General features: G+C 48.3%; 2 protein-coding genes across 4 annotated transcripts in view; both read left to right on the top strand.

Annotated features, from left to right (window-relative positions):
• Nucleotides 1-22,163, top strand: part of PHF12 (PHD finger protein 12) — a 49,093-nt gene extending 26,930 nt beyond the window's left edge. For all 3 annotated transcript variants that reach the window (XM_025361883.1, XM_025361884.1, XM_025361882.1), the window contains 12 exons: nt 2,805-3,198; nt 5,359-5,479; nt 8,203-8,335; nt 10,013-10,177; nt 13,385-13,543; nt 14,149-14,944; nt 16,191-16,316; nt 17,054-17,197; nt 18,535-18,633; nt 19,743-19,825; nt 20,419-20,557; nt 20,896-22,163. In XM_025361883.1, coding sequence (XP_025217668.1) covers nt 2,805-3,198; nt 5,359-5,479; nt 8,203-8,335; nt 10,013-10,177; nt 13,385-13,543; nt 14,149-14,944; nt 16,191-16,316; nt 17,054-17,197; nt 18,535-18,633; nt 19,743-19,825; nt 20,419-20,557; nt 20,896-21,230 — 2,694 coding nt within the window. In that variant the 3' untranslated portion in view covers nt 21,231-22,163. The remainder of the gene's footprint in view (nt 1-2,804; nt 3,199-5,358; nt 5,480-8,202; nt 8,336-10,012; nt 10,178-13,384; nt 13,544-14,148; nt 14,945-16,190; nt 16,317-17,053; nt 17,198-18,534; nt 18,634-19,742; nt 19,826-20,418; nt 20,558-20,895) is intronic.
• A 2,330-nt stretch (nt 22,164-24,493) lies between these two features.
• DHRS13 (dehydrogenase/reductase 13) overlaps nt 24,494-27,970 on the top strand; it is a 5,725-nt gene continuing 2,248 nt past the window's right edge. The window contains exons 1-4 of the mRNA XM_025361565.1: nt 24,494-24,746; nt 24,863-24,981; nt 25,952-26,075; nt 26,266-26,577. Coding sequence (XP_025217350.1) covers nt 24,620-24,746; nt 24,863-24,981; nt 25,952-26,075; nt 26,266-26,577 — 682 coding nt within the window. The 5' untranslated portion in view covers nt 24,494-24,619. The remainder of the gene's footprint in view (nt 24,747-24,862; nt 24,982-25,951; nt 26,076-26,265; nt 26,578-27,970) is intronic.

Below are 27,970 nucleotides of genomic sequence, written 5' to 3'. Positions count from 1 at the left end.
CTGAGCCGTGTTTAGTCACTAGTGACAGGAGTAGTCTTATCTTCTTGTTAACTTCCTAATAAGTGGCCTGAATGTGGCAGCCTTATCCATGACTGAAGAACGAAGGCTGCTTCTCCAGCTTGATGGAAAATGGAGTTTTCTCTCACCCCAAGGCAAATAAGTCACTGGTATCCAGAGACTTGTCATACTGACGGAGAGGATTTTGAACCCATTTGTACCCCAGGTTGCCTATCTTTCTTTAGCTTCCCGTCCTTCGGCTTTGATAATTTAGTACTGGCTTCAAGAATATAGTTTATTATTTTCTACTTTCAGAACTCTTGTGGGCAACAAGAGCTATATTCTCCCTTATTAAAAAAGGAAGTAGGTGTGCTTGCACCCAGATTATGATTGACCCAACCCTCAAATTATAGGCTATGGATTAGAATTTGTGCATTGTAATCCACCCCCCTGTGCTCCCCACACTAATTATACACCAAGCAACTTTCCTATGTTGTGACCTCACCTCTATTTGCCTGGTCCCTGAACGTGATGTCACAATGAATGATGACTTCCTTGGTTGCAGAAACAGGATGAGATGATTCAGGTTGTGGTTTATGTGTGTAACAGTTTCAGCCTTTAAGAAAGAAAGTAAACAAGCAGACATTATTTTTCAAATATGTGCATAAGGGTTCATATTAAAAAGCAAGCCAAAGCCCAGTCAACCACCTAACCACAGCTGTAGTTAAATTTCTCCATAAACCAAGCTATCTTCCAGCCTCTCCACCTTCCAAGATCCTTTCCTGTGCATCCCTAATTAGGTAAGAGCAGGGCTAGTTAGAGGCACCTGCCAGCTAAGAGCCCTCTCAAACTTGCCACTCAAAAAAGCTGGACCTGAAAAGGTTTAGGGGAGCTGAAGGAAAAGAGGTAAAGAGGGTGGAGAAAAGGAAATACTATGTTAGTTTGTATGCCAGGTGTTTTAATTATGTTATCCCATTATCTCTGTGACTTTTTTTTTTTTTTTTTTTTTTTTTGAGGCAGAATGTCATTCTGTCACCAGGCTGGAGTGCAGTGGTGCGACCTGGGCTCACTACAACCTCCCCCTCCCGGGTTCAAGCTTTTCTCCTGCCTCAGCCTCCTGAGTAGCTGAAATTACAGGCACTCACCATCACACCCAGCTAATTTTCGTACTTTTAGTAGAGACAGGGTTTCACCATGTTGGCCAGGCTGGTCTCAAACTCCTGCCTTCAGGTGATCCGCCTGCCTTGACCTCCCAAAGTGCTGGAATTACAGGCATGAGCCACCACACCCAGCCATGTTATCCCATTATCTATCCATCCAGCCATAGATGGATACCGAATGCTGGCAGTAGATTTCCATTTTAGAAAGGAAGAAACGGAGGCTCAAAAATGTAGATTAACTTTCCCAAGGACTCAAAGGAATTGACAGAACCAATATTTGAACCAAATTCTCTCATTCCGAACCTCTGTTACATCTTCATCAGTTTTCTAGGAGCAGAGCTACTTGTTGGGGATTATAGGATGCCCTTTTCTAACAGGGCACTTCTCCTAAGATGCCTCTTACCTTTCACATGGACCTCTTTGCCTACCAGTGCCAAGTCTGCCTTTTCCACCATCACCAGCACTACTCCCCTTTGGCCTCCTGTATTTACACTGAAGTGAACTGAAATAATACATCCTCTGGCCTTCATCAGCTCCTGACATTCAGGTCCTATCATGATTCGTAGTGGAAGCACTAGGTCCTACTCCAACTCCAAATTATCCCTTTCATATATATGACCCTTTTTATCTCCCTCCACCATATCCCTGAGAGGAAAAGAAAGATTTTTCTGTCTCATTTTACAGATGAAGAAATTCTTGCCCACCAGCAAGAGTCACCACAAGGTCAGAGGGAATCAGTGGCAGAAGTAGGACAAGATCACAGGTCTCCTACCTGGAGATCAGTGTTAAACCTTCATTTGACTACTCTATTTGGAGTCCTGGAGGAAAATGTTCTATCAGATAGATATCCAGTCCTACTGAGTACACTTAATCTTTTTCCATTTCCCCACTTTCTAATAAGTGTCACTTACTTTGAGCAAAGTTTTTAAAACCATTCAGGAGGTCAGGAGGCTGTATAGTGATCTCATTGATTTTTTTTTTTTTTTTTTTTTTTTTTTTGAGATGGAATCTTGCTCTGTTGCCCAAGCTGGAGTGCAGTGGTGCAATCTCAGCTCACTGCAACCTCTTCCTCCCAGGTTCAAGCGATGCTCCTGCCTCAGCCTCCTGAGTAGCTGGGATTACAGGCGTGTGCCACCACACCCAAATGATTTTTGTGTTTTTAGTAGAGATGGGGTTTCACCATGTTGGCCAGGCTGGTCTTGAACTCCTGACCCCAGGTGATCTGCCTGCCTCAGCCTCCCAAAGTGCTGGGATTACAGACATGAGCCACCGTGCCTGGCCCATTGATTTTTACTATTAGTCTCACTAAATTTATTCTCACTGTGTTACCTTTTTAGCCCTTTACCCTATACTTTATAGATGTTGTATGTCATATGATGAGTTAGTGTTAATGATATATATTTTGTATAGTTATTCCTAACTTTCCATGCTTTTTGGTGATTCTCTGATGCAACAGTTTTATCAGCTTTAGTTCAATTATAGTTGTGTCAACTTTAACAGACCAGTGTTCCAAGTCACCAGGTAGATGAGTCTGTGATATGTGAGGGCCTTTTACAATTTTGGTTAGTGGTCTACCAGGACTTTGTAGCACCCATCTCTTTGTTTCATGGTACTTTTCATGATGGGCCCACCTGTTCATTTGCACAGAAACGAGAGCAGAAAAAGGAGCTGGGTCATGTCAATGGACTGGTGGACAAATCTGGCAAACGGACTACATCCCCCAGCAGTGACACTGACTTGTTGGACAGATCGACCAGCAAAACTGAACTAAAGGCCATTGCCCATGCTCGGATCCTGGAAAGGAGAGCCAGCAGGCCTGGCACGCCCACATCCAATGCCAGCACAGAGACCCCCACCTCTGAGCAGAATGATGTCGACGAAGACATTATTGACGTGGATGAGGAACCAGTAGCAGCGGAGCCAGACTATGTGCAGCCCCAGCTGAGGCGGCCCTTTGAGCTGCTGATTGCTGCCGCCATGGAGCGGAACCCCACCCAATTTCAGTTGCCCAATGAACTGACTTGTACCACTGCACTACCAGGTCAGCCAAACCATCATCATATCCCTCCCCAACCCCAGTTTCCCCAAAGGACCAGCACAAAAGCAGTGCTGCCTGTGGAGTCACTGTTCATGTAGCTACTGTCTTGGGTTCCTGTTCCTGGTTCTGCTTGGAGAGATCTTTGAAGGTCTTAGCCATTACAGAGCTTACTCAGTTTTCCATTTTCTCAGTTTCTGAACTCCTTTCCCACCGCCCCACCCCCAGAATTACCTTTTTCCTTTTTTTTTTTTTTTTTTTTGGAGAAAGAGTCTCACTTTGTCACTCAGGCTGGAGTGCAGTGGTGCCATCTCAGTTCACTGCAACCTCCGCCTCCCAGGTTCAAGCAATTCTCGTGCCTCAGCCTTCCAAGTAGCTGGGACTACAGGCGCATGCCACCATGCCTGGCTAATTTTTGTATTTTTAATAGAGATAGGATTTCACCATGTTGGTCAGGCTGGTCTTGAACTCCTGACCTCAGGTGATCCGCCCACCTCAACCTCCCAAAGTGCTGGGATTACAGGTGTGAGTCACCACACCCGGCCCCAGAATTATCTTTAAAAATATAGATAGATAGATAGATAGATAGATAGATAGATAGATAGATAGATGGATGGATGTATATTATACATTCACATGGTTCAAAAATCAAAAAATATTAAGGGCTACAATGAAAATTTCCCTCCCACCCATCTGCCATTTGCCTACTTTCCACCTTCCTGCTCTTCACAGGTAACCACTGGTTGATTCTTCTCAAATTTCTTTGTGCGTGTAAAAGCAAATACAGATATATGCTGATTAATTTCCCCTTAAGTAACATACTAGGTAACCCATTCTACACCTTGCTTTTTTTGTTGTTGTTTTCACTTTAAAATATTTTCTAGAAGTCTTTTTATATTAATATAGATTTTTTTTTTTTTTTGAAACAGTCTTGCTCTGTCACCCAGGCTGCACTGCACTGTGGTGCAGTGGTGTGACCACAGCTCAAGCAATCCTCCCACCTCAGCCTCCCAAGTAGCTGGGACCACAGTTGCACACCACCACACCCAGCTAATTTTTATATTTTTTATAGAGACAGGGTCTCACTATGTTGCCAGGGCTGGTCTCGAACTGTGCTCACACGATCCTCCTGCCTCGGAGGCTCCCAAAGTGCTGGGATTATAGGCATGAGCCACTGCACCTGGCCTTCTCACTTTTTTTAATGGTTTCATAGTAGTTCATTATACAGATACGTCATAATTAATTTAACCAATTTTCTATTAATGGACATTTAGGTTCCAAATCTTTTGTTACTACTGGTAGTGCTTCAGTGAATAACTTTGTAAATACATCATTGTATACATGTAGAGATGTGTAACTGTATCTATAGGACAATAAAATTGCTGGGTCAAAACTATGCATTTATATTTTTGATAGATACTGCCAAATTGTCCTCCATTCTTTTTTCTTTTTTTTTTTAAGTCCTGGCTTCTTGATACCGTAAAGCTTCTACGTCTTACTTTTTCCTCCCAGAGAAAGTGAAATTGGTAGACTTAAGAAGAATGCATATGGAATCAAAGCTTCTCTGATTTTTATGAAAATGTGAGCCAAGTGTGGTGGCTCACACCTGTAATCTTGGTACTTTGAGAGATCGAGACAGGAAGATCACTTGAGGCCAGGAATTGGAGACCAGTCTGAGCAACATGATGAGACCCTGTCTCTCAAAAAATAAAAATAAAAAAGTTAGCTGAGTTTGGTGGCCCACACTTGTAGTCCTGGCTAATATGGAGGCTAAGGCAGGAAGGTTGCTTGAGCCCAGTAGTTCAAGGTTGCAGGCCAACTCCACAGAATAGTCCTTGTTGACTACATGACTTGGACATTTACATTTCTTAGGTTGCCAGTATCTAATCTAGCATTTCTGACCATTTTATGTTTGCAAAACAGTTAGATGTGTTTCTGCCATAGAACAGATGACTTCTGATTCTGACTTATGTATTAGTCTCTTTTTTTTCTTCCTTTCTCATTCTTTTTTCTAACTTAAAATCAACCCCAGGGGCCTTAGAGAGAAATCCATGCCTAGGTCATGGCACATGCTTAAGATCTGTTTTTTCCCTTATGTTGTTTCCATATTGCAGGCTAGGAACTCGGAAGCCAGGGATAGCTCAGCACCATCACTTTCTTTTCTAGGTTCTAGCAAGAGGAGAAGAAAGGAGGAAACAACAGGGAAAAATGTTAAGAAGACACAGCATGAATTAGATCACAATGGTCTCGTTCCCTTACCGGTCAAAGTCTGCTTCACGTGTAACAGGTATTTTCTTTCATACTAAGGGGCTCTTTCTCATGTTTAGCAAATGATACTTTTTCTGTCATCACCTCTTCCAGACCAGGTATGTTAAATGGGAACAGCCCATATTCTTTTTTTTTTTTTTTTTTTTTTTTTTTTGAGACGGAGTCTTGCTCTGTCACCCAGGCTGGAGTGCTGTGGCCGGGTCTCAGCTCACTGCAAGCTCCGCCTCCCGGGTTCCCGCCATTCTCCTGCCTCAGCCTCCCGAGTAGCTGGGACTACAGGCGCCCGCCACCTCGCCCGGCTAGTTTTTTGTATGTGTTTAGTAGAGACAGGGTTTCACCGTGTTAGCCAGGATGGTCTCGATCTCCTGACCTCGTGATCCGCCCGTCTCGGCCTCCCAAAGTGCTGGGATTACAGGCTTGAGCCACCGCGCCCGGCCGAACAGCCCATATTCTGATGGTATGAGTAAACAGAGACTGACTAATGGACTGATGAGAGCCATTAATGTGTATGTGTTAACAACATATTTTCTGAAGAATCACAGTATAAGAGTACTGTGAACTGTGTTGAGGCTGAGCACGGTGGCTCATGCCTGTAATCTCAGCAATTTGGGAGGCCAAGGCAATCAGATTGTTTGAACCTGGGAGCTTGAGACCAGCCTGGGCAACACAGTGAAACCGTGTCTCTACAAAAAAAAAAAAAAAAAAAATTTTTTAATGAGCCAGATATGGTGATATGCACCTGTAGTCCCAGCTACTCAGGAGGCTTAAGCAGATTAGCCCTGGAGGCTAAACTGTGATCATGCCACTGCACTCCAGCCTGGACAACAGAGCAAGACCCTGTATTTTAAAAACAAAAACAATGGCCTGGCGTGGTGGTTTATGCCTGTAATCCCAGCACTTTGGGAGGCCGAGGCGGGTAGATCACGAGGTCAGGAGATGAAAACCATCCTGGCCAACGTGGTGAAATTCCATCTTTACTAAAAATACAAAAATTAGCTCGGCGTGGTGGCATGCGCCTGTAGTCCCAGCTACTCCAGAGGCTGAGGCAGGAGAATCACTTGAACCCGGGAGGTGGAGGTTGCAGTGAGCTGAGGTTGCATGCCACTGCACTCTAGCCTGGTGACAGAGCAAGACTCCATCTCAAAAAAACTGTGTTTAGACACTAGAACGAGAGGAGTTGGACTTAAACTAAACATTAACTTGAATCACTTAAGATAAGTTTAAAAGTAGTATAAGGATCTGTGATAGTGTATATTGGACTGGATAACTTCCAAAAGCCCCTAGGGCTGCCCCAGTTGTAGTGTCTGGGACACAGGTTTCCTTCAAATAGGATCTCTTTGACAGAAACCAGCTGTTTCAGTTACTGAAGCTGGACTTGTTGGCTTAGGTGTGTTAGAAGTACTGTATTATGGTCAGAGCAGAGCAGTAAGAGAATGTAACTATCAAAAAGAAGTATTTCACAGCAAAAGCTATAGGGAAAGGGAACTAGATAGTAGAGTGGCAGAACTCTGAGCCAGGACAAACTGTGGCTCCAGTGCATCTTGGGGACCCCAGAAGTATTGTAGTTACAAATCGTAGTTGTCATTTGCTTAGTCCTCCTCCCTTGAACCCTGCTTACATGAATACATTACAAAATCATCTTTCCAGCACACCTCTAATTGTCAGTTCTGCTGAGTGCTTCATACAGAAGATAAATATTTTCTTGCTATAGTTAAGACTCCAGAAAGGTTGCTAGTGATTTTTTAATGAAGTAGCCTCTCTCTTTTAAGAAGTAGGGAGATCAGAGCAGAGTTCACTGTTTTCCCCTAGTGAGTACTGAACATTGATCATCCCTGCTCTGACAGCCACTTTAGCTGTACTCCAACTAAACATTCACTTTCCCACAAGACACATTATTCTTAGAAAAGAGAATAATGGAGAACCTAATGGGAGCCCCCAAATCCATCCATCTGGTTTTGTTTTGTTTTGTTTTTTTTTTAAAGATAGAGTTTCGCGGCCGGGCGCGGTGGCTCAAGCCTGTAATCCCAGCACTTTGGGAGGCCGAGGCGGGTGGATCACAAGGTCAGGAGATCGAGACTATCCTGGCTAACATGGTGAAACCCCGTCTCTACTAAAAATACAAAAACCTAGCCGGGCGCGGTAGCGGGCGCCTGTAGTCCCAGCTACTCGGGAGGCTGAGGCGGGAGAATGGCGTGAACCCGGGGGGCGGAGCTTGCAGTGAGCCGAGCTCGCGCCACTGCACTCCAGCCTGGGAGGCACAGTGAGACTCCGTCTCAAAAAAAAAAAAAAAAAAAAAAAAAAAAAGATAGAGTTTCGCTTTGTAACCCAGGCTGGAGCGCAGTGGTGCCATCTTGGCTTGCTGCATGCAACCTCTGGCCTCCTAGGTTCAAGCGATTCTCCTGCCTCAGTCTCCCGAGTAGCTGGGATTACAGGCGCCCACCACCACGCCCGGCTAATTTTTTGTATTTTTAGTAGAGACAGGGTTTCCCATGTTGGTCAGGCTAGTCTTGATCTCCTGACCTCAGGCGATCCGTCCACCTCAGCCTCCCAAAGTGCGGGGATTACAGGCGTGAGCCATCGTGCCAGCCCCATCCATCTTTCTAATCATAAGTGTAACTGAATCACTGGAGGAAGATGTGGGAGAATGTTAGGATTAAGAAGGGGAGGCTGTTCCATAGGTCAAGAGTTAGTTTGAATTTTCCTTTTCTTGCCACAGAAATGGCCTACATCTCTTTTTTGCAGGAGTTGCCGCGTGGCTCCTCTCATCCAGTGTGACTATTGCCCTCTCCTGTTTCACATGGACTGCCTCGAGCCGCCGCTCACTGCCATGCCCCTGGGCAGATGGATGTGTCCAAATCACATCGAACATGTAGTGGTAAGCACAGCAGTGTCCATTCAGTCATCAACAGGCATAGCTGGAGCGTGGACTGATTAGTAGAAAGCATATTAAGGTCAGCTTGGTGCCAAGTTTACCACATATTTACCAAATATTTGATATATTTCAGCTATGCTTTTTCTCACAATGTTTTGTTTCGGCTACCCACACAGACTTTACTCACTAGTGCTTTGCTGTTTGTAAGTGACTTCTCCTACAGAGAATTAAGCAGTTGATGTTACAGCCCTAAAAGGGAAGTATATTAGATCCAACCTTAAGGAAATAAATCGTTGGCTGTCTGGGGTATGTGTGTCCCAGGCACCAAATGAAGTTCAGTAAATAAGCTGTTGAATGAATAATGGTGTGAAGGTTCCTATTGCTTTATCTTCCAAGAGTCTTGGGTTTATTTTCCAGACTGAGGCTAGAACAGAGCTGTCACTTGCTATCTCCAAAAGAAGTTTAGGACATCTTTTTATAGGCAGTTAGAACAGTCACTCACAAGATTGAATGGGAGAGGATTTGAGGAGGAGGAGCTCCCTCATAAGAGCAACCTTCCAGATTAAAAGGGCTACTGCTTAAGACATTGTCTGTCAAATGATGATAACCATGGAATGACCGTTGGCCTTCATGGCAATGTGCTGCTGACCTTACACTGAGAGGAACCTCGGTTAAAGATTTGCACACGTTAAAGATTTGCACACGTGGAAGAGAAGAGTTACTTTGTGTTCTTTTGACTCATGCTACTCAAAAATTTTTCTGGAGGAAAATCTAGTCTTGTTTTGCTTCCTTGTATCTCTCCTAGTCTTGTTTTGCTTCCTGATGAACCAGAAAAAAAAATGACCATAAGCAGTTTACCCAAATATGAAACTTAAAGAGCAGCTTTCTAGCAGTTGACAACTTCTTAGTTGGTTACATTTTTACTAGCCACTTAAAGGTATTTCCTGATTTATGAATTAGGAAGCTGCCACAACAGGTCCTTTCTTTTGAATTAAAATGTAGGGGCCCAGATGTAGAAGAGGAAAAGTGGCATAATTTCGGTATGCCTTCTGTATATTATTGCAGAAACTCTTCTTTCTTTTCTCCCTTTGGCCTCTAAGAGCAATCCAGGGTTTTCCTTTCCAGTAGAGGAAGACTGATACCAAGATGGGTTAACTTACGCTCCTTGGTACCGTGGAGTAGGAATAGAGCAGAGCGCACAGAGTTCTGATTCTGACCCAGTTGTCAGCCAAGCTCCTATGTAGAACACAGTCCTGCTTTTCCTGTGAGAGAGGCCCTTGCTGGGAAGGGAGTCTGGGTCTCTTAAAGGTCAAAGCATATGTCTCCTCTGAAACCTGTGCTGCTATTAGAGGACCCTGCAAAGGCTTCTCTGAGCTGGAACAGAAGACTGTCAGAGGCTGAATTTGGAAGGGCACTTCTTGCTTGATTTCTCCTGCCTTCCTTAAGGCTCTCTAGGGAGCGGGAACATACTGGCTTTCTTCCACTGGACTGGGCAGGGCTGAGTAGGAAGTCTCGTCCATGTTCCCTTGCTCTCTGACAAGAGTGCCGACATCCTGGTCTCTAATTGAGGGAACCCATGTGGCCAAGGGCTTCTAGTTTTTAAACACAGGGAATGGGGTTAACTGGGACAGGAGGTGCCTTTTGAGGCTCACCACAGGGTTGTGTCTGCTTTGTCCCTAGCTGAACCAGAAGAATATGACACTGAGCAATCGGTGCCAGGTGTTTGATCGTTTCCAGGACACCATTTCGCAGCATGTTGTCAAAGTGGACTTCCTGAACCGAATCCACAAGAAGCACCCCCCTAACCGGCGTGTGCTCCAGTCAGTCAAAAGAAGAAGCTTGAAGGTGAGTCACAATCAGGGACAGGCAAGATGGTGGTCTGCCTGCCATCATGGGTTAGACAGAGGATCACTGTCCCGGTTTTACAGGCAGGGAAACTGAAGCCCCAGAGATGTGTTTGTGGTGTCTAGTGAGTAATGAGTGTGACCTTCATTTTAATACTTGGGGATGATGGTCAGGATTATGAGGGCCAAACCTCAAGTTAGCCTTCGAAGTCTACCAGTGTCTAGTTTTCCAAAGGATAAGCACTCTTCAGCCCATCCCACCAAACCCAAATGTGCTCTGTTGTTACGCCACCCTCACCTAACACTCATTCTACCTGTTTCTGTTGGATGGTCTCTGTCCACAAGGCAAGGTAAAGGTGGGGGTGATTAAGCAGAAAGAGCCATGTGGAAGGCGAAGAGCTAATCCCAGCTCAGGAACTTAAGTGGAAAATATCTAAAGGAAAGTTAAATCTGTTTTTCCAGGCTGCTGTTAATATATCACCAGTACTCCAAATTGTAGCATAGCTGTAATAATACCTAACATTTATATGCACTTGACATTGACCAAAGTGTGTTTACAGAGACTGACAGAAAAATTTCCCTTGAAAAGCATTTGGTGGTAGTGAGGATGTTTTTAAACCATTCAGTCCCCTCATTCAGTTAACCTAGAGGGCCCAACACTATATACCCATATATAAACTTGTTTTTCTCTTTTGAAATGATCCCACAGTCTTATGTGCTAACAGAAACCAGCACTTCTCAAGTATGACCACTTGGTGGCAGCCACACTTTAAAATCAATCACCCGCGGTGGCTCACGCCTGTAATCCCAGCACTTTGGGAGGCCGAGGCGGGTGGATCACCTGAGATCAGGAGTTCGAAACCAACCTGACCAGCATGGTGAAACCCCATCTCTACTAAAAATACAAAACATTAGCCAGGCGTTGTGGCAGGTGCCTGTAATCCCAGCTACTTGGGAGACTGAGGCAGGAGAATCATTAGAACCTGGGAGGTGGAGGTTGCAGTGAGCCGAGATCACGCCATTGCACTCCAGCCTGGACAACAAGAGTGAAACTCTGTCTCAAAAAAAAAAAAAAAAAATCGCCGGGCGCGGTGGCTCAAGCCTGTAATCCCAGCACTTTGGGAGGCCGAGACGGGCGGATCACGAGGTCAGGAGATCGAGACCATCCTGGGTAACACGGTGAAACCCCATCTCTACTAAAAACTAGCCGGGCGACGTGGCGGGCGCCTGTAGTCCCAGCTACTCGGGAGGCTGAGGCAGGAGAATGGCGTAAACCCGGGAGGCGGAGCTTTCAGTGAGCTGAGATCCGGCCACTGCACTCCAGCCTGGGTGGCAGAGGCAGACTCTGTCTCAAAAAAAAAAAAAAAAAAAATCAGTCACACCACTGCCATTACCTTCGTTGGGTATCAGTCCTAACAAGATGCTAACTGTTGAAAACTGTATAACAAACCTAACTGGGCAAATATTTACACGTCAATGGAGACACAGATTTTCCAAAACTAGATTCAAATATTTTGGTGATGGATGATATTAAAAGTAGTATGCCTCATCTTAGTGAAACAGATCTAAAAGTAATCCAGACTGTGTAATTCACCGTATAGATTTGTCAGAGAACATGGCTGCTGAAGTGAACAGTCCAGGAGACCTTGATAAAAATCCTGTCGTTGTATGGTGCCCCTCCCCGCTTTTTAAGTGTTTCTCGAGTGAGGAAACTCAAAGGGCATGAGTTACCTGCAAAGCATTTTGTACTTGGACGGTTTGAGAATGAAATGAGGACTGTAGTACCATAGAACATTGGTGAAGAACCCCAGCTCTCTCCTGCTTGATTCTAGCAATTCAGGAAAAATCTGCTGAGAACTTTGTATCTTGGTTGTGAATTTCTCTTCCACTTAGCCCTTCACTCTTCCCCAGGGGTAGCCTTAGAGTAGTCCACTGTTCCATTCCTCTTCCTCTCATTCCTGGGTGATCTCAGAAAGCCCATGGCACCAGCTAAGGCCATCACCAGCCCTTGGTGATGACTCTCAACTCCATATTCCATGCCTTTCTCCTTATATCCAGACTCATATCTGCTTGCCCATCCCACAGATATCTCAGGATGAACCTCCCTAAGACCAAAAGTCTTCTGCCTCCACATCTGCTCTGCCTCCTGTGTCTCCTATTAAAGTATTTACTTTAACAATGTTAAAGTATTTACTTTAACAATGATCACTACTCAGTCCCTCAGACCAAATTCTGGGAACCATTTTCAGTTCTTCTTCCCTTGTCTACCATAAGGATTTTGTCACCAAATCTGTTGGTTCTCTGGATGTTTTCCAAATCCACAAAGTGCTATCACATCTCTATGCCTTACATGCTTCTCCCCCTCCCTTAGTTTTCCTTTATCTGCCTGGAAGATCCTTCTCAACTTCCAAGTGTCAACTCAAATACTGACTTCCTATAAAATCGTCCCTAATCCTAAATTCCTGTCCCCCAAACTAAAATAAGCACTCTTTATGTTTTTAATAGCACCTTAGACATGTTTCTATTCTAGAACCCATTACCTTGTGTTATAATATTTCTGTGTTTATCTCCCCACTAGACTGTGAGCTTCTTGAGGGCAAGTCTTAAGTTTTATTCATCTCTGGATCTCTAGAACTTGGAAGAGTGCCTAGACACGGGAGGTGCTCAATAAATGTTGGTTGAATGTATGAATGACTCTTTGTTTGTGTGGCTCTTTCATTCTTACATGGTGTGATTCAGAGTGTGTCTTCTGTTTTTGTTGCACAAAAACGTCTGTAGTTGTTTCATGAGTCATGAATGAATGGATGAAGGAAACTAACATTGATTGAGTGCTTATCATGAGCCAGGCCTCATGTCAAGCATGTTTCTGTCTCAGTGACTGCTCACCCACTCCCAAACTTGACACTGAGCAATAAGAACCCAGAGTACCACTCTGAAGTCCTGTCCAGTGCCAGTCTTACACCTTTCAGGCTGAAGCAGAAGACAGCACGCAGTGGTTTCTGTGTTCTGCAGGCCTTAGACCTTGATGAAGAAAAGTGGAGGCCCCACCTGCTATTTCCATTTCTGAGCTTCCTTTTCCTCAGCGGACCCCAGAGTGGATGGTCCCTTGAGCACCAGCACCACAGACAGAACAGCATACCAGGGCAGAATCAACTGGACATGTTGGAACTATCTCCCTCTCCTTCCTCCTCCTATCTATCCTGAACAGGTTCCCGATGCTATAAAATCTCAGTACCAGTTTCCACCCCCTCTCATTGCACCCGCGGCCATTCGGGATGGGGAGCTGATCTGCAATGGGATCCCTGAGGAATCACAGATGCACCTTTTGAACTCTGAGCACTTAGCCACCCAAGCAGAGCAGCAAGAGGTGAGTGAAGGCAGGGCTGGGATTCCAAACCCAATCTTCCTTCCATGTCACCACAGCTGTTATCGGAAGTAGCCTCAGTGTCATTCTTATTCCAGTCCCCACACACCCTCATCCTAACCCCTCAAGAGTTGAGTAATCCAGGGGGAACCTCTGACTCAAATCCCAAAGGCAAGTAAGAGATCTACAAAGGCAACTGGTCTACTTCTCTCCGTTGTTACCCCAGTGCACTGTGAGATGGTCAAATCTATACTGTAGAAAGAGATGAGTAGACCCATAGAGAGGTTAGGTGATAGTGCTGGACATACCACAGGTGCTCGGGGTACTTGCTGAATATTGGTCACAAGTAAGCCTTAAAGGCAGAGTCAAAATGCAGATCCCAAGCTCTGTTGGCCAGAGGGTGTGTTTCCTGCCGAGGGTACCCACAAGTCTTGCTTGGGAATGGAAATGGAATTCTGTGAGGAGTCAAGCACACTTTTTGTGAGCATTTGCAATGGGACCTTGGAAACTGCTTGTCAGCTCTGCTGCAGCCCTAACCACTGTGGCAGGAAGGACCAGCACCTCTCAGGCCTCTCACCCCCGTCTCCTCTCCTCTCCTTCCATTGCAGTGGCTCTGTAGTGTTGTTGCGCTCCAGTGCAGCATATTGAAACATTTATCTGCTAAGCAGATGCCTTCGCATTGGGACTCTGAACAGACAGAGAAGGCTGATATTAAGCCTGTTATTGTGACTGACGGCTCAATCACCACCTCCTTGCAAACAGCTGACAAGACACCTACACCTTCCCACTACCCCTTGTCCTGCCCCTCAGGGATTAGCACCCAGAATTCCTTGAGCTGCTCTCCACCCCACCAGCCCCCAGCCCTAGAGGACATCGGCTGCAGTTCTTGTGCAGAAAAATCCAAGAAAACCCCTTGTGGGACTGCCAATGGGCCAGTGAACACAGAGGTGAAAGCTAATGGCCCACACCTCTACAGCAGCCCTACTGATTCCACGGACCCCCGGCGACTTCCAGGCGCTAACACCCCCCTACCAGGCCTCTCACACCGGCAAGGCTGGCCCCGGCCCCTCACGCCACCAGCGGCTGGGGGCCTTCAGAACCACACCGTCGGCATCATTGTGAAGACAGAGAATGCCACTGACCCCAGCTCTTGCCCCCAGAGGAGTTTGGTTCCTGTCCCAAGCCTGCCCCCTTCCATTCCCAGCTCTTGTGCCAGCATCGAGAACACCAGCACTTTGCAAAGAAAGACTGTCCAATCACAGATAGGACCTCCGTTGACAGATTCAAGGCCACTGGGCTCACCCCCAAATGCCACCCGGGTGCTCACTCCCCCCCAAGCAGCAGGAGATGGTATCTTGGCCACAGGAGCCAACCAACGATTCAGCTCACCAGCGCCATCGTCAGGTGAGTGCTGCTCAGCCTTGGGGTGATTTGGAATAATTTTATGCTCTTTCTGGCAAATAAGACAAGATTCCAAAAGCACTTATATCCCTGTGAATACTTCAGAGGACTTTGGCCTCTGTATTGTTTGTCTTACTCCCATTTCCGTAATAGAAGAGGAAGCACATGTTAACTTGTCCCATTTATAGATGGGACTGCTTAGACTCTGACAGCTTCAGTGATTTCCTTAAATTGACCTACGGAGTCAGTGGCAGGATTGGAACCACAGCCCAGGTCTCCTGATTCCATCCCACACCTTCCAGGCCTAGGCTCCTGCCTGTTTTGTTCTGTCACCTTAAAAGAAGGCAGGGTGCTCTCTGGAATTACTGTGATCAGCCTGAGGTTCTGCGTGATGGCCTCAGTATTGTTAGATCCGCACAAAAGAATGGATTCATGCTTGATGCATATTCTCAGAGTTCATCTGATGGACTTCCGTGTCAGGAAGCAGGGATAGACAGCAGCACTGTCTTTCAGAGGAGCTGTAGAGTGGGATGCCCACAGGGGTTGGTCTAGCCCAGAGGCTTGCCCTCGGGCCACATGCCAAAGGGCGGTCCTTTAGGTCTGTACTTGGCCTACTGTCTACCTGCTCTCTCAGCTGTCCCCAGACAGCACTCAGTACCTTGAGGTTGCTGACCCCGGCATCTGAACCAGGTTTCAGATGCTGCCGGAACCCCCTGTGGTCTCTCCCGTCTGAACTGAAGCCGGCCTCCTAGTCAGCTGGGAGTCTCGGTAACCAGGTGACTGTGATTTCTCTGCATGGGGGCCCCTGGTCCCAGGATGGCCCCACTCCCAGGCTGTTTTCCTGTCTCTGTTTATCGCTTAATACCAGTGTGGGTAGATTTTCCATGCTGTGAGTCATATTTCAGTAGGCAGGAATTATAAGGGCAGGCACCACTTATTTAAAAGTAGAGGCAGCAGGGAGGTGGTCATGGCCCAAAGAATGAAGCTGCCCCACCACTTTCCCCAGAGCAGTGGATTTCAATGATTCCCAGTGCTCTGGAGACTCCTGCGTGCCCGGGTGCTTTGTCATTCCATCTGCCCTTCCTCACCACACGTTTTTAGCTCTAGGAGTTCCAGAGCCTATGGGTTGAGAATCAAGAAGGGAACATCACCTTGGGTCCGAAATCCAGACCTGTCTCAGCAGTGGGGGATTGGACCGGTGGGTTTCCCTCAGGCGACGTAAGTAACAGTCTTCCTGCTCCGTCCCCAGATGGCAAGGTCAGCCCCGGCACGTTATCCATAGGAAGCGCTTTAACCGTACCCTCTTTCCCAGCCAACTCTACTGCCATGGTGGACCTCACCAACTCACTTCGAGCATTTATGGATGTCAATGGAGGTGAGTGAATGAGCTGCTGCTGTTCCATTGGTTGCTATGTTGAAGGTGCTATTCCTATACAGCATTCAGCTCATTTCAGAAAGGGAGGGAAGGAGCACCTGATCCCAGAGGCGTAGGGGGAGATGAGAATGAGGAGTATCCTTTTGGATAGGGGGGTGGGGTGAAAAAGAAAGCTCCTTCTCTAGCTCTGCCTTCTACATGTGCATATACACATAATCAAAGATGGAGGGAGGACAGAGCCAAGCTGAACAGTGAGACAAAAACAAAATCACTTTAGGCAGATCACCTGGATTTGCAGAATAAAACTAGGATCCTCACTCCCAAAGGAGGGACCTCATCTGTGGGAAACCCCCAAAGTCCAGGAGAACAGGGACAGATCTTGATCTCTGTGAACACAAGGTGGGTAGAAAATTCAAGTCTCAATATCAGACATCCAGGCCCTCCCCCACAGACAGGCAAGTGGTTTATTCCACTCTGCTGTTCTAGGAGCACTATTAAAATCAATTCACCCAACTACAGGAGGCAGCTGCACAGGCTGCATTGGGACCCATCTCACTGCAGATAGCAAGTGAAATGCCCAGCTGCAGATCCTTGTATGCTCTGTACTCAATGCTATTTGAGTAAAAGTTACTTGACTGGATTTTAGAAATGCCGAACTATTTGCTCTGTGACCCTGATTTGCTTCCACATTCCACTTCCATCTCAGCAGCTTTTTAATCTTTCTCTTTGGCTAATAGAAATCGAGATAAATATGCTGGACGAGAAGCTGATCAAGTTTCTGGCCTTGCAGAGAATACATCAGCTTTTCCCCTCCCGGGTCCAACCTTCACCGGGCAGTGTCGGGACACATCAGCTGGCTTCTGGAGGGCACCACACAGAAGGTGCGCATGTACACACCTGTCACCACATCATCAGATCTCCCCTCTACGTGTGCGAATGGTCACCTTGCCTCCATGGAGAATCTGAGCTTCCAGTATTCAAATCTTCTTGTGTGCTTTTCATGGGCTTAATAAAGCACCATGGTTTTTTTCTGAAGAGAGCAGGAACAAGATGGCAACCACAGCTTTCTTATCAGACTTGGGGAAGTCTGCTGTAACTTTCTTTCATATATAAGTCCACTTTGAGACACAGCAAAGCAGCTACCAGTACCTTTGGGTATATGTAGTGTACTTTCTGCTTACTTGCTTTCAGATATTTGAATTAGAAGGGCTTTCCGACTGAGTGCAGTGGCTCACACCTGTAATCCCAGCACTTTGGGAGGCTGAGGCGGGAGGATCACTTGAGCCCAGGAGTTGGAGACCAGCCTGGGCAACACAGTGAGACCCTATCTCTACACATAATTTTAAACTTAGCCAGGCATGGTGGCATACACCTGTAGTCCCAGCTGCTTGGAAGGCTAAGGTGGGAGAATCGCTTGAGCCTGGGAGGTCAAGGCTGCAGTGAGCTATGATTGCACCACTGCACTCCAGCCTGGGTGACAGGGTGAGACCCTGTCTCTAAATAAATAATAAATAAATAAAATTTTTAAAAGAATGGCTTCCCAAGAGGGAACTTTTCAAGTTCAAGGTGAGAAATAGAATAACCGTAGGCCAGCCTTCTGGAAATTTTCCCCAAGTGGTTAACTCTGTTTCAGGTATGTCTGAGCACTGGCCATTAAAAGCCTTGCTGCTTCAAAGTGTGGTTCCCAGACCAGCAGCATCAGCAGCCCCTGAGAGCTTGTTAGAAATGCAGAGCTCAGTGCATTGGTTTTTTGCCTATTTTTAAAGAAAACAGCAAAAGAAATGCAGAGCTAAGGCCCCTCCTCAGACCTATTGAATCAGAATCTGCATTTCAACAAGATATGTAGGCGATTCATATGCACATTAAAGTTTGAGAAACACTGGTCCATGCGGTCTGTTTTTCCATGTTCTCCCTATAGTACCAGCTGGAATATCCCAGATTAGCCAACCAGGAGCCCAGGAACTTACAGAGTACTGTCATCTCTGACTTCTCTGACTATCTTCAAAGATGGTCCTCTGCACCCTGTGTTGGAAATGCTGTGGGTGGGGAGAGAAAGTCTACCCTGCAGCAGCTCAGTGTTGGATGTGAGTTTGGAAAGATGAGTCATCCAGCGGGATTTTCTCCAGGCCATGAGCCAAAAGTCCAGATTTTGTTGGTTTATGTTTGGATCACAGGATCTGAGTTTCTGAATGATCCTATTCCTATGTTTGTCTTGTAGTGCAAAGAAAGGAGGTACAGGCCCGAGCTGTGTTCTACCCCCTCTTAGGGTTGGGAGGAGCTGTGAACATGTGCTATCGAACCCTCTACATCGGGACAGGTGAGCCAGCCAGGAAGCTGGGAGAGACACTGAATCTGTTCAGCCCTAAAGACTGATACCCTTACCCACAGAAGTTAGAAAGGGGTGAGGGAAGCCCTTTCCAGAGTTGACTGCTTTAAACCAGTGGATAGCTAGACAAGAGAAACTAAGAATAGAGACAATCAGCCGGTCACAGTGGCTCACGCCTATAATCCCAGCATTTTGGGAGGACGAGGCAGGAGGAACACTTGAGCCCAGGACTTCGAGACCAGCCTGGGCAATATGGTGAAACCCCATCTCTACCAAAAACAAATACAAAAAAATTAGCTGGGCACATGCCTATAGTCCCAGCTACTTGGGAGGCTGAGGTGGGAAGATCACCTGAGCCTGGGAGGTCAAGGCAGTGATCCTGTTCATGCCACTGCACTCCAGCCCGGGCAACAGAGTGAGACCCTGTCTCAAAGATAAAAGAGACGATCAGTTCCTTGTCTTCCCTTGTTCAGGCCCTTTTGCTTTGTCTTTGCCCAGTGTTGCATCAGCAGAGATGAAAGTCAGCTCTGACTACTGCCCAGGGAGGCACTTTAAACACTGCGGGGAAGAACCCAAGGAGAAGGCAGATGCTTTGTCCCTGGTGGTCTTTGAAAGAGTGATAGGCTCACACATACCCAATCTTCAGTTAGCCCTGTATCTGTTTTTTGTTTTGTTTTGTTTTCCCTAGAAGTCCTAGAGACAGATAGTTCTATATCTGGTACAGAAGGACAGACAGATTAGTCCTTACCCTAGAAACTTCCCTTTCTTTAAGGTGATATGATTTTCTAGGCTCTGCACCCTCTTGTTGTATTTTCATAGAAATATCCCATCCTCTTCAGTAGCTCACTGTTCCCTTCTGGGTAGCAGCCACATGTTCTAAAGCAGATCAGCTGGCAGGGACAGCTGTTCTTTATCAGGAGCTTGGAAAAGACATCAGTTTTTGTTCAAAAATAAAAGGGGAGGGCCCTGAGCTACTCACCCTTGAAGTCTCTGCTAGTGCCAACCCAGAAGCTAACTCCCTCCCTGTCTCACCTCCCCGACACATGCACCTTACAATCTGTTCTCTGCCTTCCTTTTCCTCTACTCCTGCCATCTTGCAGGAGCTGACATGGATGTGTGCCTTACAAACTATGGTCACTGTAACTACGTGTCCGGGAAACATGCCTGCATATTCTACGATGAGGTGAGGGCTGGAGATGCGGTGGGAGGGAGCTTTCCCAACCTAAGGCCTCTCCCAGGCAGTAGGTTTTTGTTCAGTGCCCTGAGGGGAGGGAAGAGGGATTGGGAGTCCTCTCCTTTTCTTCCCTCCCTGTCATTCCTGGAGGAGGACAGTCTTGATGTAAAACAGCATCCTACCAGGGGTACCTGCTTCACAGGAGCAGGGCTACCATTTTTCCTGAGGTTAGTCACAGGCACAGCAGAGGGAGCCTACCCTAAAGCAGGGGAGGGGACCAGCGTAGAAGGAAGCCAAGCCCTGTGGATGTGTCCCTGTGAATTTCATTATCATCACGGGCCAGTGAGTATCACACCAAGAGGAGCGGTGCTGAGAAGGCAGAGTGAAGGAGGATTGGGAGAGTAGGGGGTGTGGGACACCAGAAGGCAGGCTTCCCTGAGGAGGTATCTGCAGCCCCCTTCTGAAAGGACAGGGGCCATGACTGGGGAGGCAAGTAAGGGCTCCCTAGGTAGAGCAGCACGGCCTTCTCCATATGTCCTCTCCCCCTAGCCCCAGGCCCCACACAGCCAACCACACATCTTATCTCCCCTCCTCCTCCTCAGAATACCAAACATTATGAGCTGTTAAACTACAGTGAGCATGGGACAACGGTGGACAATGTGCTGTATTCATGTGACTTCTCGGAGAAGACCCCACCAACACCCCCAAGCAGTATTGTTGCCAAAGTGCAGAGTGTCATCAGTAAGTTGGAGCAGAGGTCTGTGGCCACAAAGCTGAGGCCGCAGTCAGGGTGGTTCTGACTTGCTGCCCATGGTCTGTCTCTTGCCTTCCTAGTCCTATTGGCCAAGCTCTACTTCCTCATGGGCCCAGGGCAGGCCACAGAGAAGCAAGTGCTGAGTACCCCCATGTGTGTACACACCTGTGGGGACTTCAGACTCCACCAACCCTTTCTGAGCATCCTTCATCCGTAGTCATGCAGCAGTTGGAATGGGGAGATGCAGGAGCCCAACCTTAGCAAACAGCCCACATGGGTTGGCTGCTCACTGTTCCTCTTCTGTGACCATCCCCCTTTTTCCCAGGGCGCCGCCGGCACCAGAAACAGGATGAAGAGCCAAGTGAGGAGGCAGCCATGATGAGTTCCCAGGCCCAAGGGCCGCAGCGGAGACCCTGCAATTGCAAAGCCAGCAGCTCAAGCTTGATTGGGGGCAGTGGGGCCGGCTGGGAGGGCACGGCCTTACTGCACCATGGCAGCTACATCAAGCTGGGCTGCCTGCAGTTTGTCTTCAGCATCACTGAGTTTGCGACCAAACAGCCCAAAGGCGATGCCAGCCTGCTGCAGGATGGGGTCTTGGCCGAGAAGCTCTCTCTCAAGCCCCACCAGGGCCCTGTGCTGCGCTCCAACTCCGTTCCCTAGGACTGGCAGCTACCCCGCTACTGGCCTGTACACCCACCCAAGACTCCTGCAATGCAAAAATGTACACAAACCAAGCCCGGGTGTTTTCTATACTCTACCAGAAACGCTTCAACTACAATCTTTGCATGAAATGAAGAAAACCTTTTGACTGTTTTTTAAAAATCCTTTTTCTTTCCTCAAGTTCTAGGGGGCATTTGCACATATATTTGTACTCAACATTTCATGGGAAAGCGGCAAACCCGAGCTGAGGAACAGCGTGGGCAGGGAGGGAAAGACCCATGGTCTGGACACTTCCTCCAACACAAAACCCTTCCCCACCCACCTACTACTCCCTCCCCCTCGCCCGCCGTTGTAAAATAATCAGAAACTTGTTCTATTTTGTGGCAGTGACAATAGTTTTATATTAAAAGAAAAAATACAGTTTTCATACAGCAAAATCTATACAATATCATTGTTTTATTTAATATAAAGATCGCTACCCACCTTCCTTCCATGGTTCCCACCCTCCACGTTATTTTCCCTTTCTGCAGCAGTTGCACTACAGGTAGCTACTGTGTATTATGGACAAATGAGAAATGAATTCTTTTTCTGGCTGTCCATCTGTTTTATTTCAAATAAGGAAAAGTGTATTTGGATTTTGTGTAAATACATCTAGTGATGACATTTTTTCAATGTTTTTAAAAACCGTGTACAGTACTACATGTGGTAGAGCGTTTTCTCAAATTGTCTATTGTAGCAAAAATGTTTTTGTCGTAAACCTGTTTTGTCTCCTTTTTTTGTTCTCTCGCCACTTCTCTCCTCTTCTTCCTGCCCCTGGTTCCCTCCTCTCCTCCCACCCCCACAACCAGTACCAATGTACATAGTAATTGTAATGTTTTAGACTTTACAAAAACTTTCCTGTATTCTGTATATAAAAAACAAAAATACTTCAAATTATGTTTTCTGACTGTCTGTCCTACCTGTCATCACCCTCAGAGGAGACCCTCTTTTAGATCTGGGTCTAGCAGGTGGGGGGCCTTTTGAACAGGTCTCATTCCCATAGGGAAGTTTGGGAGGGGAAGTGTTGGAGAAAAGTGAGCCAGGGTGGATGGAGGACAATGGAAGGACATGGGTGCGTCTGCTGGCCGCGGGGGCTGTTTCTTCAGAGAACCCTGACTGATAGTGGAATCCAGTCTTGACATGTCACTTCTAGTCATGTGATCTGCAGTCATGCTTCTCTACAACTGCTATTCCTCATCAGAAAATGAGTCTGCTGCATTACCTTAATTCTCAAGTCCCGGGAACCTTCATTAAACCAAATTTCATGCTTTCCTCCCAGATCTTAGCGAAAAACTCTGCAGGAAGTTTTCCTGAGGACAGCCTCCTCAGATGGAGAGCACCTCTGTGTATATTCCAGAACTGTTTGTGTAGGTGCATCTGCTTGTGTGTCAGGATTTTGCCTTAGGGATAAAGAATGAATATTCTATCCCCAGCCTCATCCCACAGCATCTACAATGGAAACTGGCCCTGGAATCAGGTCTGTCCCTGACTTTCATCTGCCCATCTAGGCTTCATCACTCTGCTCCCGGTGTCCTGATGGGCTTTTTGAACTCCCTAAGGACAGAAACTTGAATATCTTCCGCTCAGAATTTCCAAATCTAACTACACTGCTGGGCACAGCATAAGTACCAAATATCAGGTTCCAGGTTGTACTGAATTTCTCAGGCAACGGCCTTCTGCCCTGGAATGCCCTTACGCATTCGTTCCTAGCTGGCCCCACCCTTCTTGCCATCATGGTCACTTGTAACTGAGTGATGGAGCTTCTCTGCCTGTCTCTATCACCCGTGAGAACCATTCCAAAGGCAAATTTCCTCCTGAAAGGCAATAATAGATTTTACTGTCTATCTCTTCCGGCTTCCCTTCAGCCATGGAAGGCACTAGTGGGGCTGAGGTAGGGAGATACAGAGCGGGAATGAAGGAGTGAATTCTGACACCCCTTAACTGCCTGTGCCACCTTGAACAGTGTCCCCTCTAGCCTGTGTGGGGAGAACAGGGAAGAATCCTAGAAGCTGGGGGCTGGATGTGAAGATAAAAAACTGAAGGATTTGGCCCAGTGCGGAGGCTGACACCTGTAATCCCAGCACTTTGAGAGGCTGAGGCAGGTGGGTCACAAGTTCAGAAGTTTGAGACCAACCTGGCCAACACAGTGAAAACCCATCTCCACTAAAATACAAAAATTAGCCAGGTGTGGTGTCACACACCTGTAATCCTAGCTACTCTAGAGTCCAAGGCAGAAGAATTGCTTGAACCCAGGAGGCAGAGGTTGCAGTAAGCCGAGATCATGCCACTGCATTCCAGCCTGGGCAACAAGAGCAAAACTCCATCACAAAAAAAAAAAAAAAGACAGCTGGACATGGTGGCTCACGCCTATAATCCCAGCACCTTGTGAGGCTGCTGAGGCAGGCGGATCACCTGAGGTCAGGAGTTCGAGACCAGCCTGGCCAACATGGCAAAAACCCCTCTCTACTAAAAATACAAAAATTAGCCGGGTGTGGTGGCAGGGACCCGTAATCCCAGCTACTCAGAAGGCTGAGGCAGGAGAATCACTTGAACCCGGTAGGCAGAGGTTGCAGTGAGCCGAGAGGGCGCCATTGCATTCCAGCCTGGGCAACAGAGGGAGACTCCCTCTCAAAAAAAAAAAAAAAAAAAAAAAAGGAAGGAAGGGAAGAAAGAAAAGGATTTGTTCCTAGAGGGAAAAGCATCTAGGACTAGACTCAAAGACACACGTATATTCATGTACACACCTGACTTCAGAAGGGAGGGACCGTGCTACATACACCTCGAGTAAACGTATGGAGATATTCAAGCACATGCATTGGCAGAGACTACAGATGCAGGCACATAACCTGGAGGGACTCTGCCGGAATGCACACAAACACCTACAACGTGCTTACATGGTCTCACAGGATCGAGAGGCACGCACACAACCCGAAGGGTGATCCTAGGGACCATGGGCACATACACACCTGGAGGTCATTCACATACAAGCGTTGTAGATGCATGCACATACCTAGCATGCACTCCCAGGGTGTCCGTGGACACTGACACCCAGGTGTTCACACAGGCACACACCTAGGGGGCGCTCCCAGGGCCCAAGTGCACACACGCACCTCAAAGGTGTCCACGGAGGCACACGCCCCCAGGACACCGACGCACGCCTAGGGGGCGCTCGCAGGGCCGGCGAGCACCCGCACGCACACACACCCCTGCCCAGCCTCCTACCAGCCTCCGCCTTCGGAGGCTGACGCGCCCCGGCGCCGTTCCAGGCCTGTGCGGGGCGGATCGGCAGCCGCCTGGCGGCGATCCAGGCCGGCGCGGGGCCTGGGCGGGAGCCGGGAGGCGCGGCCGGCATGGAGGCGCTGCTGCTGGGCACGGGGTTGCTGCTGGGCGCTTACGTGCTTGTCTACTACAACCTGGTGAAGGCCCCGCCGTGCGGCGGCATCGGCAACCTGCGGGGCCGCACGGCCGTGGTCACTGGTGAGTGCGGAGGCGGGTGAGTGCGAGCTGGCGGGGCGCGCGGAGGGGAGGCCGGGCCGGCGGTAGCAGCAGCCCGCCAGGCTCAGCTCAGCTCGGCTTGCGCCTGCGGTCCGCAGGCGCTAACAGCGGCATCGGGAAGATGACGGCGCTGGAGCTGGCGCGCCGGGGAGCGCGCGTGGTGCTGGCCTGCCGCAGCCGGGAGCGCGGGGAGGCGGCTGCCTTCGACCTCCGCCAGGTGAGAGGCAGCGGGGGCGCGTGGGACCGTGAGCCGAGAACCCGCCGGGACACAGAGAAGCCAGCAAAGGGGCTGCGGAGGATCCGGGTCCAGGGAGGAGAGTGCGGCGCGGGCGGCTGAGCTCGAAGAGGGAGTGCACGGAGCGCCGGGGTCACCCGAGGAAGGCGCACCAGAGCCGAGTGGGGGAGGGGCTTCCTGAAGGCCGTAATTGCAGTTCTGAGACGTTTAAGCATCAGTAGAAGTTGGGTTAATGATTAGTAGGAAAGGGAACAGCAGAGGGCACAGCATAAGCAAAGGCCCTCAGTAAGCAAGAGAGCTGGACTGATCTGAAAAACTGAGAAAAAGATTTAATGAGGCTGAAGCACAAAGTATGAGGAAGATGGGCAAATGAGGGGGCTAGAGGACCTTCTAGAGCCTATTGAGAAGCTTGGATTTTATAGATTGGGCAGCACAGACCACTGGAGACCATAAACGGCCCTCAGTAGGCTCCGGGCTGTCAGAATAGCCTTTGGAAGGAACCCCTTTGTGGCTGCGTGGTGCTTGGAGTGGAGGGGCAAGAGCGGGCGAGAGGAGACCAGTGAGAAGTCTGTTACAGATTTTGGGGTAAATGGTAATGGGGAAAGGAGGTGATAATAATAGCAAGTACCTACCCAGTGCTGCTGGAGTGTATTTTACACATGTTAACTCCTTTCATTCTCACAACAGCTGGGTGAGATTGGTACTGTTATTATTATTCCCTTTATGCAGTGAGAGAACTGAGGCCCAAAGAGATTAAGTATCTTGCCCAAGGTCACACTCTAGTAAAAGGCAAAGTCAGGATTTGAATCCACACACTTATCTAGTAAACTCTAAGACGTAGGGGCAGATTTTATTAAACAGTAGGAGATGAACTCTCAGAATTTGGTTCCTGGGGAGAGAGGGAAGAGGAGAAAGATGCCTGGTGACAAGCCCAGCCCTTGCCGCTCCACAGGAGAGTGGGAACAATGAGGTCATCTTCATGGCCTTGGACTTGGCCAATCTGGCCTCGGTGCGGGCCTTTGCCACTGCCTTCCTGAGCTCTGAGCCACGGTTGGACATCCTCATCCACAATGCCGGTGAGGGGCAGCAGTCCCTGTGGGGTGGGAGGTGGCGGGTGGCCAGGGGCAGCTGCCCCCTCCAGCGGAAGCCCTGCTGGGGCCAGTGGACACATGGGAAGGATGCCCCCTACTCCCATCTCATAGATAGGGATGCCAAGGCTGCAGAGCTCCTTCTGGAGCAGCCACTTACATCTAGCCTCTGCCCCAGGGATCAGTTCCTGTGGCCGGACCCGCGAGGCTTTTAACCTGCTGCTTCGGGTGAACCACATCGGTCCCTTTCTGCTGACACATCTGCTGCTGCCTTGCCTGAAGGCATGTGCCCCTAGCCGCGTGGTGGTGGTAGCCTCAGCTGCCCACTGTCGGGGACGTCTCGACTTCAAACGCCTGGACCGCCCAGTGGTGGGCTGGCGGCAGGAGCTGCGGGCATATGCTGACACTAAGCTGGCTAATGTACTGTTTGCCCGGGAGCTTGCCAACCAGCTTGAGGGCACTGGCATTACCTGCTATGCAGCGCACCCAGGTGAGGTCTGGTTCTTCGGCTTCCAATTCCCCTCTCCTTTCCATGCCCCATCCTGTGCCCCTCACACCACTACCACCTCCCCACCCCCAATCCCTCATTGAGTCACAGAATCTCAGAGCAGGAAGGAAGCATAGTCCAAGGAGAGACCTGTTCCTTGCTGATCTTGGAACCAGGCTCTCCTGGTTTAGGTTCTTCCTCTCACAGCACAAGCCTGGGTGCTGAGCCCTGGGGGGTGTATGGCCATGAATAAGACCTGGATTCCCACCCCCAGGAGCCATCTGCACTGACTGAACTGATAATGATGATGATGATAGCTAATAATTTTTCATTCATCTAAGAAGCATTTACCGAGCACCTACTCTGTATGAGGCATTATTTGCAGTGCTGGGGATATAGCAGTGAACAAAACAAAGACCCTGCCCTCAGAGTTTGCATTCTAGTTTGGAGGAGACGGAGAGAGCCAATAAATATATACAATGAGGGGTGGTGATAAGAGTTCTCTGAGGAAAGAGGAAACAGGGCGAGGGGCAAATGGAATGGGAATATGGTGTGGCAGTCAAGGAAGACATATCTATAAAGGTGACATTTGAACAGAAGCCTGAAAGATACATGGCTCACTGGGGAGATGCCCAGAAAAAGAGAGAACAGTGCAAATAATAAGTGCAAAGGGGCCGGAAGCGGTGGCTCATGCCTATAATCCCAGCACTTTGGGAGGCCGAGGCTGGTAGATCACTTGAGGTCAGGAGTTTGAGACCAACCTGGGCAATATGGTGAAACCACATCTCTAGGCCAGGTGTGGTGGCTCACGCCTATAATCCCAGCATTTTGGGAGGCTGAGGCAGGCGATCACAAGGTCAGGAGTTCAAGACCAGCCTGACCAACATGGTGAAACCATGTCTCTATTAAAAATACAAAAATTAGCCAGGCGTGGTAGCGTGTGCCTGTAATCCCAGCTACTCAGGAGGCTGAGGCAGGAGAATCACTTTAATCCAGGAAGTGGAGGTTGCAGTGAGCTGTGATACCGCCACTGCACTCCAGCCTGGGGGACAGAGCAAGACTCCGTCTCAAAAAAAGAAAAAAAAAGAAAAAAGAAGGCCGGGCGCGGTGGCTCAAGCCTGTAATCCCAGCACTTTCGGAGGCCGAGACGGGTGGATCACGAGGTCAGGAGATCAAGACCATCCTGGCGAACACGGTGAAACCCCGTCTCTACTAAAAAATACAAAAAACTAGCCGGGCGAGATGGCGGGCGCCTGTAGTCCCAGCTACTCGGGAGGCTGAGGCAGGAGAATGGCGTGAACCCGGGAGGCGGAGCTTGCAGTGAGCTGAGATCTGGCCACTGCACTACAGCCTGGGCGACAGAGCGAGACTCCGTCTCAAAAAAAAAAAAAAAAAA

This window comes from Theropithecus gelada, chromosome 16 (assembly GCF_003255815.1).
Source record: "Theropithecus gelada isolate Dixy chromosome 16, Tgel_1.0, whole genome shotgun sequence".
Taxonomy (NCBI): Eukaryota; Metazoa; Chordata; class Mammalia; order Primates; family Cercopithecidae; genus Theropithecus; species Theropithecus gelada.
Note: the sequence above shows the minus strand (reverse complement) of the source record. Positions and strands in the feature narration are given on the sequence as shown.